This window comes from Apostichopus japonicus, chromosome 20, assembly GCF_037975245.1.
Source record: "Apostichopus japonicus isolate 1M-3 chromosome 20, ASM3797524v1, whole genome shotgun sequence".
Lineage (NCBI taxonomy): Eukaryota > Metazoa > Echinodermata > Holothuroidea > Aspidochirotida > Stichopodidae > Apostichopus > Apostichopus japonicus.
Genome location: NC_092580.1, coordinates 21,518,973 through 21,530,890, shown reverse-complemented (window position 1 = coordinate 21,530,890; position 11,918 = coordinate 21,518,973). Strand labels below are relative to the sequence as shown.

The following is an 11,918-nucleotide window of genomic DNA, read 5'->3' as shown; positions in this document are numbered from 1 at the left end:
CTTACTGTAGAAAGACCCATAGTAGATACAGGATCAGTCAGGGTGCAACAGCTTTAATATGGAACTTAGATATAAACCCACCTTCATGCAATTTGTTTGAAATGACTGTTCCTTGTTGTTATATGTGCACCCACTCGATGAGTCAAGCCTAAGTCATTTTTACTGCATATTGTATGTGAGTTGGACCTCCCCCTGGAAATGTTTTTCGATCGATATACAGTACTGCAAACAAGAGTATAGAACTTATAGCCATGCACTGAGAGATATATGCAGGAACGAAAGGGGATGCAAGATATATATATATATATATATATATGTATTTATCACTGACCCTCCTCACTGGAACTATACTGAGAATACAGAGTCAACCTCGGTGTAACGCTAATCCACTGTACTGAAAACGGGGAGAAGGAAGGGAAAAAATCAAACTCTTTTGATTTGTGATATTACTTACTAGTTACTTGAATACTTACAGGCTCATTGAGGGAGACGTTTATAACATCTCCACCTTTTAATGGTTGCACAAAGTTTACTGTCGATATATATTGTATGTTAACAAGTTGATCCCACATAACCCGATCAGAGAAAGACAAAAATGGTCATTTAATTCCATTTAACTGGAATTTAAGACAGTAGTCTTGCAAAGTTCTGCACGGCTTATGTCAATTCCAACAACTATTAAAGAAAAAAATCTTCTTTTTCACAAAATTTGAAATATATTTATATGACCCCTGAATGCCCGCCCTTTGATCAAATCCTTAACATTAACCACATGACACAATTTGTTGAAGAACTGAATCATCAATACGAGCATCTTGCAATCAATGAGTAATCAATAAATAACTAAACAAACAACAGTAATCAGTAAACAACTAATCAAAGTAATCAATGCAATCAATCAGCAGTCTGGTACTTGTATCATTTAATGTTAAATATCTGATTCTGTATTCACATTCTGAGAAGAATGTCCTTTGCTAATAATGGATATTAATCAATAATCAATTCCATAGTCATCTTTTATCACAACCTATGACTCAATGGTAGTTTATCGAGTCAACACTTCACATGCCCCACGACACACCACGTTGTTCAAGAGAAGTTGGATTCCAGCAAGTAAGACTCAGTTTGGCATTAGAGAAAACGGAGCTCGAAAGACACGCGTTTTCCTTCGGAATGGTACATTCGGAAGGGAGAGAGGGTGCGCGGTGACCTATGGGAGAGGTCACCGGGGGCGCTGTGCTAAAATTATACCAGTGGCGTCTAGGTAGACTAGGAAATGTGCGTAAGTGTTGTAGGAGACAGGTAAGAGAGGAGTGAAGTAAATAACAAGGACTAACACTGTCATCGTGCCATCCTTGTTGTTCCTTCAAAGTAATTTAAACATCACTTTTGACAAGGAAAAGTGAAACAAAATATTCTGTCAAGATACTTTTATACAACAAATGTCTGTCTCATCCACGTTGTCCTGTCCTAGGTAACAGTTTTTTGTTGTTGTTGAATACCGTGAAACAAAAAGAGACCTTAAACAGACAAGGGCAGGATTTTCTATCAAAGGAATTGTTAAAACTGTTCCATATGAAGAGGGACCATCTACTAAATAATCTTTGAGCTGATCAGCTTCAGAAGTTGCTCAAGCAAGACCACCAAAAAATATTGATTTTTGTGTGTGCATATGTCAGATGAATTGACCCTGACTGACTGAGTCTATTAAATAGTTTGTTGATCTCCAAACTAGTACTCTTGGTACAGGAGGTCACCATTCACCTCATACTGACCTCCAAACTGTGTTTGCTGGTACAGAAGGTCAAAGGAGATCTGAATCAACTTAAAAAGATGTTCACTTCAGTTCCTTATCAACCACACACAATAGAGCTATATTGTTTAGAAATAGCTAGCACTTATCAAATATCAATATGTTTTATGAAATTACAAAACCAACTCTCAATAGTGAAGTGACAAGATTTTTCTTTTATATTCTGTGTATTCTGTGTGTTTTTGTCCATTCTGTTACTGTTACTTGTCATTTAGCCTCTGAAGAAGATCCTGCTAGGATCGAAACCTCAGGCCAACTTACTTTCACACATTCTCTTACACAGGCTCTCTAGTGGATAAGCAGTTTGCTAACAGTTTTATTTCATTAAGATTTGTTTTTATTACAACGGTTAGGGTTGCCACCTTGAAAAAGAAACTAATGAAATTAACATAAAAGCTACAATACATCAGTCAAAACTTTGCAAATATCTCCTTGTGCAACCAAACTTATTTCTGACCTCATCAAATCCTGTTTGTGTGGCACTTGCCGCTTGGAAGAAATAATTGATCGCAGAATCTGACCAAGAAAAGCCAGTCATCTAGTGACCATGTTTTGTCAATGCGGCCATGGCAATAAAAGTGATGAGATTGTAACCTTCTTTGCTTACTATAAGCATATTTTTTTTAGTACCATTAATCTATTGACCTCCAATCACCCTCTGCATCCTCCCCCCCCCCCTCTCCCAGCTCCACACAAACCTAATGATCTATTTGGATATTTACAATATAACTATAAATTACTTCATTTTTTTCAATGTTTGTAATATACTGAAACTCTATCTTTTAAATGCATGTACATCTACCTAGTGAGTATGTTAATAAACACTTCTTTTATTTTTAGAAGCATAAGTCACCGTTTAGACTATTCTTTTACCTTCTCAATCTACCACCCAGAGATAGAAGTGTAAATTTTCATAAATTTGCATTGAGCTTGGGTTCCCCATCTATGCTTGTTTATAAATGCTTTTAATTCAATGGACTTATAGTGCCTACACCAGTGGGGAAGAAAAGGAATCATCGCCTACTTTTTGCTTACTTTCTGAAAGTTGTGCATTTTTGTTTACAAATAAAAAGTGAAGAATACCAAAGATTTTGAGTACATGTATACACAATTCTTATAACCAATGCATCTTTGAAAGTGTACAGGAATATTGACCAATTTGAATAGTTATTTTGCTATACAATACTTTATAAACTATTCCCTGAACACATACATCTCCATGTAACTTGATACACTATGTAAAAGATTATTCAACAGGTGAGTACTGGGTGGCGGTCCGCAAACTAGTGTGGCGCCAGCCAAAGGTGGGGCCACAAATTATTTTCAGTGGGTTGTGGGATTTCTTCAGACATCAGAACATTTTATCTACATTTTTTGGAGCTTGTAAATGGAGAATGATTATTTTTTAACATCAGCTCCATTGTCCAAGCTACCTGTCATGCATTCTGGACATGTTCTCTGAGAGGGGCAGGGATCCCTCACCGATAGATACTGGACCGTGGGCCTACACGTTTGCGGACCGCTATGCTAGGGGTAGGTGCAATTTACCTGGTCTGACAATGTCTCTGGAATCATTCTGTGTCTCGTTCACCTCTGCATGAGGTGACGGTGGTTTCTCATCCAGAGGGCTTGATGGAGGACTCTCTGGTGGTGGTGACTTTGGTGGTTTTGGGGTACCATAGTGGTTTCCTGCAAACAAGAGGAGAGTTACATTATACTCAATTTAACATTATACTGACATAGACTTAGGTTGTGTGCTTTATGGAGGGGTGGGGTGGGGTTGGGAAGGATGGGGAGGGGTGGGGAGGGGAGGGGCGGGGAGGGGTGAGTTCCTATGTACTCTTTCATTTTACCTTCTGATTTAGGAGCACTCTACTGGATAGGTCCCTTTGGGCCTTTTTTTAAGGTTGTTTCCTTTCACACCATTTTAATTTTGTAATCACACTGTACCTTTAACTGTAACTTTATAGTTTTGTACTCTTCTACATTGTAACTACACTCTAAGATTGTAGAGCTGCAGAGAAACAGAAACAAGTTAATGAATGAATACATTAAAGAAGGTCTTGCCCTGCTTTCTTATCGTTAACATCAAGGTCACAGAAAATGTACTTGTCCCAAAGCACACAAGGTGTTAATAAAATATTAGTAGTGTGAAAAACATAATATATTCGTGACTGATAAGGCACATTCCATATTTGATTCAAAGATTATACAAATAATGTAGAGAATCTTCAAAGTGCACTAGAAATATAAGAAAAATTATGCAGTTTAGGGATTAAAAGCAGTCTCATAAACTTTGGTAACTTCACACAAGCTTCACACCTACAAACAAATCTAGACTTCTTGAGAACTAAGTACACTTTAAGCCGGTTTGCAAAATATCTCTGAACACTGCAATGTTAGTTTAAAGAGCTGCTAACACCACTGATAGTGTAACTACTTGAATATCCTCTACAATTGTTATTTTAAAATGTATACAGAAGGATTAAACCAAGGGAACATAATGCAAATAATGTTATACATCTTAACCAAAGGAAACAGAATTACAAAACAGGTTGAAGCTACTCTCAGCCCCAGCAGTTCTGCAGCATTTCATATTTGTATATTTATGTATAGCGCCACCTACTTTATTCAGCTCCAGTTGTAAGTGGAAGAGAATAATTTGTGTGTTGTGTATTTAACTAAAAAATAAGTCTTACAAAAAGCAGATCTAGATGTGGATAGGAGTCGGACAACCCATCCTTTACCCCCCAAATTTTACTGATCAAGGGTTAGATTCCTTCTAACTTTGAAAAAGGTCCAGTTGTTACAAAGCTAAACTTGGATACCCTGTTAGTCTGATGATTTACTGTACAATGCAGCAGAATTATTGTTGTTGTTTGGGCGAGGCTCTGGGTGTGGGAAGGGGAGAGAATGGCTACCATTAGACAAATCTACATCAGATAATTAAAAGAAAAGAAATGTATACCTTCTCCCTCTCCCTCTCCTCCCCCCCCCCCACCCTCTCCCTCCCAATATCTCCCCATGCACACATCTCTTTTCATCGACCAAATCCTTGAGCAAAAAATATTCTGGGAAATTAGATTCAGACAATTTGTGGATGCAAGCATCAAAATCTGGAATCATGCAGATGGAACTGCAAACTGTAAAACTGTGTATGACTATAAGAAGATTTATTAGGGATGCTTTTATTGCATCCCATACAGAGATACGAAACAATAAATAAAGCAATCACTGACTCATACAACAGAATGTATATAACTACGATAGAAAGGCATTCTTTATAAACAAGATTCTTACATCTGGTTGATCAAGGGGAACCGCTTGTTTATGAACAGTTGATAAGATAGCGATCGCATCCTGTGATGTAATTCCAATCTAAAAATCTTGAAACCGCATCTCGGAGATGGAGCAAGTATTCTTGTGGGTCTCTGCGGTTTATTTCACTATAGTTATCATCACCTCTCATACTAATAAAAGTTTAACGTATTCGGATAAGAAATTTGATGTGAAAAAGGGTTTTAACAGTTTTACATCGAGCAATGTACCAGTGTACTTTTCAACAGTATCCTAAATCATGTCGAAATGCTAATCATTATGTTATATCCACAGCTAGTAGGAATTATTTCATGGAATCAAATTTACAGGGATGGCATCGGACAGAAAGTTTAGTCTTGGTCCTGCATGGAGGAGCTGGACAAAATCATCAAGTTAGCCTCGAAGGAGCACTCCAGAGATTAAACATATTTTAAAGGTGAACTGATCTTAAAAAACAGAATAGCTCAAGAAACCATTACTAACACTGAAATGCTTGTTTCCTTCTATTGCGCTATATGATGTCAAGACTAAAATTCTGCCTAAGTCATCAATTAATATTAATGTGAATCTATTGTTTTATAAATCCTAATGACTCAACCAAAAAACATGTTCTTTTAACTTCATATGAACAACAGGGACTCACTGGGCGACATTCGACACCATTCGTCGTTGAAAGATTTGTAATGCATTGTATAACATGTTATTTGAGGCCGCAAAAGTACACCTACAGAGTACACTGTCTTCAATTGAATAAGATCTGATAATTCACAAAGCAGGAAACATTTGCAGGTACCAGGTGAATCTTTGAACAGTTGTTGTTGATACCGAGGGGATAAATATTAAAGGACAAAATTTTCTTAAATTTCTTTGAATGATTATTTCTTTGTTCAGAGATACCATCATAACCTTCCAATGAAAACATTGTACAGTGACATATATGTGAACCCAGCAATGCTGTATGAGCTATAGAGATACAATTTTCAAAGCAGAATCGAGCATTTTTGATTCCTAGGAGGCAAAGGGTTCCGATTAAAACATTTTGCTCTGTGCACGCTATTTCGTCTATTTTTGTCATATATCTTTAAGTACACAGCACTTTTGTTGGGTTGTTGAACATTTTTATGTTCTCATCCATAAATGTTCCATCCACAGATAACAAATGGAATTTTTATACCAGCAGGCATGTGCTCACGCCAGACGGGGGCAGGTGGCTGTGAAGCAGTATTTTCAACATTTCCACCCGGTACTATTTTAGATGATTAATTTAACAAATTTACCATTACCAAAATATGGGTGAATAATACTTGGCACAGAAGTTAGCTCCAGAAATAGGAAAACAATTTTTGGGGGAAAGCACCATTTGCCATCTAAGCATACTTCATTTGAAAACAATTTCCTAAAGGTAGGGGGACCACTGCCCCATCAGACCCCTCCCCCAGGACGTGGATCACACTACCGCACACACCGCGCGGCACTCAAATATCCCTGAGCACATCCCTAAACAGCTGTCCAATCTAAAGTTCAGTGTAGTCGAATGGCCTTCTATGACACGCTCTCTAAATATCATAAAACTTTTGATAATGTTGGCGAACTGTAATCTCGAGTGCAAAGTAAATCAAACTTAAAGTGTGTTCGCTCGTCTTGCTATGCAATAGCAGAATAGTGAAGTTAAACCATCGCCTACTGTATAATCCAGTAACATTTTGCATGCTAGCTTATTTATAGCAGCTCAATTGTTAATTGTTTGACAGTGTCAATGGAAGAAATGAGAGAAATTTCTGGACAGAATATTCTTACTGCGAACCTTTAATGATGTTAAGTCTGTAAATATTTCCATTCAACCAAAAGGATGATAGTGTCTGTAATAGATCTGAGGTCCCACAAGTCAATTTGCAAATGCATTCCACTCTTTTCAGTACGTAGACTGTGCCATAACAGGTAAGTGGCTCCGATATTAGCGACTATTCATGATTGACGAAAATTTCATCAAATACAGGTATTTCGTCTAAAGTGTGCACATTGTTAAAACATGTATTACAAAAAAGTTAGATATGTAAGAATTAGAGAAACATATTTTGACAAAAAGTTAAACCTTTTCCAGTAAAAAGTTGAGCCAGTGAGCAGTACTAAGGAATAACTCCCCGATTGAGCCCACCATGCTGCCACATACAAAGCATGGTAACATACAACCAACGTGCATCAACCAACCTGTACAGTATCTACCATTGACTGAAGGCAACCATTCTACAATTGACACACTGCTCTGTATAACCACTGCACTGCACAATACTGAAGTAATCAACCAGATGGAGATACTCAACCATATGAAGTCACTGGACCAATTTTCAGGGAATAGGTCATACAAATCAAACCTTTCAACCCTGTATCCCCCTAGCATACCCCCCACACATGACCTTAAATAGCTTCCCTAATGTTCACTTTACCACAAACCATCAAAGAGAAGTTTGAATTTCTTAAGATCAGGTTCAACTATCATGCCTGGGGATATAAGTCAAACTATACAGCATAGCCCTGCAAAGTGGTTTGATTAAGATCATCATATCATCTCTTGCAAGTTCTCACTAGTGGATATATCATATATACAGTATTGAGCGCACCCTCTGATTTTAAAATGGTTTGTTGGTAGTTTCTTCTCACAAAATTGTACCATCCTCTGAGGTTGCCCAAATGTCAGAACAGCAGATTCGGTTGTCCTGAGATGTTAAAAGTGTTATGGAAGATGATAAGATCTCCCAATTCTTGTACTGTTAGACTGAAAGTTAACTTATGATTCCTCAGAAAATCTCATGTCTTATCAACAAGAAATTTTATAGTCATCCAGACCAACAGATAACTTTAAGAAAATCAGTCCAGTATATGTATCACTACAACACTATCCAACATTCCTGAACCCTCCAGCTCTCCTTTCCTCCCCTCCTCCCCCCCCCCCCTCCCCTCCTTCTTCTCCATTTGAAAATCATCTTTCCAATTCCGTCACATAAGGTTTGGTTTGCCTCTTTTATTTCCCTCCCACAACTTCTCCAACATTTATGGTACTGACAACATGGCTTTGGAAAAGTAAGGAACTACAGGTGTGAAAACTAAATATTGGTTGAAAATATGGGCAGTAATTTCAGGTCAATTTGGGTCATTTGGAAAATTATTATGGGTGAAATTAGTCTTTTAACTGTTTGTTTGAATCACACAGTTGGTACATTAACTAGACAGCTACACTCCTGGACTTCTTAATTGAAGGTATGGTTGGCTGCAGTACTGCAGTGAGATGTGCACATGCTAACCTATCCTGCAATATACACTGTACGATGAGGACAACCGGCACACACAGACCGTACCGGGCTGGAAGGGATCATGTATGAAAAGCCGTGTACAAAGATTACAGCAGCAGCAGCATCAAATTGAGCAAAAAATTGATCTTTTGGAAGGAATTTGAAAATTGAAGACTGAGAAGGCAGTGAACTGGAACAACAAAGTGAATAAAGCCACCTGATGAAAATACACACACAGACAGCTGAACACACACACAGTACGGAACAAGGGAAAATTCAAAATCTGTCGCGGCAGAGTTTAACGACCAAACAGTACTGATCATGAAAAGTAATTAAAGAGGTAAAATTATCGTCATGAGCGATCCACGGGTCAGTTCGCACTGACGGCAAAATTGCCCCCAAAAAAAGTTCAATGTGTGACTGGATTGCACTTTAGCGATGAAGCAAGCCATGTGAGCTGACCTCTGATCGAGTTGTCAACAACCTGAACTGCATAGCATATCCAAAACCTTATGTAGTAATCTCAAACATCATATCATATTACTTCAAACTTAAGAGTCAGTCAAACTACAGGAGCCACAATCTTGTTTTTAATTTTTTTTCAGTTTCATTGTCTTTATAATGCAGATTCCCTATGTAACTTGTCTACCTACACTGTAGAGACAGGTACGAGAGGAGTGACGTAAATTTTAATATTATTCCTGGATACTTTTTGTTGTGAGGCATAAAAACCCTTGGTCTTAGAATTGTCCATGTGGTGAAGTAACTTCCATTTGACCATGATTTTCTTCATATCGTTTTCCTGCCTTTTTACTGTTGCCAGAAGTTATTGAGTTTGAGGGCGCTGTGGTCAAATGGCTTGGAATCTAAGGATTGCTGTCCTGGCCTCAAGATTTTTTTTCCCAGCGCGGTAAAGGCCATCATTTGCATACCTCGCTTCTCATTGGCTGGGGTCCGTATACATAAGATTCATTACAATATCAACTAGCAGCTGATGCACTGAATCGCTCATCACACACCACATTTCACAAGGCCACTTTGCTACACTCAAAAAAGAAAAAGTCTAGCAGCAGAATGTACAAGGGTACGCGTTTGAGTAGAGTTAATTTATTTGTCAGTGTCTTATGCCATGGGTGTAGAGGGTCTCTGGTTATGTATCAAACAACTCTGTTGCTGCATGTAAATTGAAAGAAGTTAAACCAAACGAAACAGTTTGAAGATGATACAAAAAATCTCCATATAATATAAACGTAAGACAATTTCTGTGTTCAATAATCTAATCCACAGTGGCAGTGGTACTATACTAACATGCATGACTAAATACTAGGCCTATATCTTTCGTATTATATTATCTGAAAACCGTGCCAAAGGGTCATAATAAACCGTTTCAAAGGGTCATAATTTTGAAATTCAAATCAATGTCAGTTTAAAGTTTAAAAGCAACTCAAGTACATAGTCAATCAGAAACGGTCAAGCTGTCCAATGTGTTTAAGCAGTTTTGAAGCAATCTAACGCCTGGTATTTATCTGCGTACATTGCCATCGCAGTACTCTGTACAGCAAGTTCCACCATTGTCGAAACTAACTTCAGGTTTGGATCATCAACCTAACCTTCCAAGAAGGACAGTCATCTACAATGAGACGTGTACACTCACAGTCCATGGTCGTAGTATTGTTTTACGAACTTATGGATGTAAATTTACACACACAAGTCCGCGCAGAAGCAAAAAAAAACGTTTTTACAAGTTTTTGAACAAAGTTGTCTCAAGACTGTCGCCAGTTCATACAGCACGTGTATGCGAATAACCATCCACTGCGTGCACGTGTATGTTCATGTTCATATACACTCAAAGCGTAAGCAAGAACTTCCCAATTCAGCATCAAAAGTGCAAGACCCAGCCAATGAGAAGCGAGGTATGCAAATGATGGCCTTTACCGTGCTGGGAAAAAAAATCTCGCGTCCTGGCCAGATCATTATGTTGTGTCCTTGGACAAATCCTTTCTTTATCCAGGTGTGAAATATGGGGGACCTGCAGGGTAACTTGTAAGTATAATTGCAATGCGCTGGTTTGTGGCTGTACCCTATGTGTATGAGAAGTCGCCCAGGGTGTGACAAGTTAGGAATGACTAGGGGTTAACTGTTGTAAAAGTTGTGTGAGAAGGACTTGGCCTTGATACAAGACTGTAAACCTTGAAGCTCTCTTAATATTTAACAAAACAAAGACCTTTTAAAAGAACTATAATAACACTGAATGCCAGCCTGTTACAATATCACTATTCAGTGTTACCAGCTTTTCCACTGTCTCTACCCTAACATGCAAAAGCTGTGTAAAGTTTGTGTAAACTCTGTATAAGCTCTTTTCCCACACTATTACTTCAAATACCTGTTATTTACTATGGTCACCCATAAGAGTTAATGTAATGGTGCCCAGTACACACCGATCCCTTGAGCACTAGTTTGGTATCAGACAAATACTTTACCTGGCTGCAGGGCAGGTTTCTTCCAAAGACATACTGAGCACATTATATGCAATCTTCAAAAGGTCAGTTAGGGTCAAGTCTATAACTGACCTTCTTGGCAGTCCTAGAGGGGTCTGTAGCAAATTGGTGTGTGACTAGCTAATTGGTAATACTAAAGGTCCCATGAGATGTTAGGCACACACAGGTATGCAATTACCTTAACCACAAGTATGATGGGGGTGATAGATCTATGTAATGGCAAGGTGTTTGTGTTGGGCTGTACAGACTACAAAGGGCAAACTAAGAAGGCTAAATTATTATTACTACCTCACCTGGAAGCAAAAGGACATGACCACAGTACTGTGGATGTACAGTAGGTGTGTTGGGAACTGTGGATTAGTATACAAATAATGAATGGTTAAGAGTGCAATAGTGCCAATATTTCATGAGTTGAAAGATGGAATGTTCCATTCAACGAGGCGCAGCCGAGTTGAATGGAACAAATTACATCTTTCAACGAATGAAATATTTTGCACTATTGCACGAACGGAAACCATTCATTATTTGTTTTATACAACATATTATATTAAGATGGGTAAAATGCACTCATGCAACAGATTGTTTTGAACAGACAGGTTTCTCTGCTCTCTTACCATTGAAAAAGGTGCTACCAAAAAAGTATAACCCATGGTTCTATTTCATAGAGTGGAATAGAGCGAATTTTGCATGCAATCAACGAGCAATTGACCAATCAAATGACCAGAATACAATTAGGTGTTGCATAATACTGGATGATGGAGGGGATCATGGGTGCTGGGGTTGGGATGAGAACAAGGGCAACAGAGCAACTAAAACTACATCAAGTTCTCCTGATCCCAGCATAACAAGGTCAAATGTTACCTTTGTTATTAAATAATCAATTAGATTCAATATATATACAACAACCGTTTTAATGTGGTCCATTACAGTAGATCAGGGCTCAAAATAGACGGGGGCGAAGGGCGATTCGCCCTATGAAGTTGAAAAATCACCCCAGAAAAG

The 11,918-nt window shown here is 38.2% G+C and overlaps 1 protein-coding gene across 8 annotated transcripts in view; it reads right to left on the bottom strand.

Moving 5' to 3' along the window:
* Positions 1-11,918, bottom strand: part of LOC139961640 (membrane-associated guanylate kinase, WW and PDZ domain-containing protein 3-like) — a 100,221-nt gene that overhangs the window by 63,085 nt on the left and 25,218 nt on the right. For 7 of the 8 annotated variants that reach the window (XM_071960980.1, XM_071960983.1, XM_071960982.1 and 4 more), the window contains exons 5-6: positions 3,362-3,502; positions 332-394 (exon numbers count right to left, since the gene is read on the bottom strand). In XM_071960980.1, coding sequence (XP_071817081.1) covers positions 332-394; positions 3,362-3,502 — 204 coding nt within the window. The remainder of the gene's footprint in view (positions 1-331; positions 395-3,361; positions 3,503-11,918) is intronic. The other variant, XM_071960984.1, reaches the window with a different exon arrangement.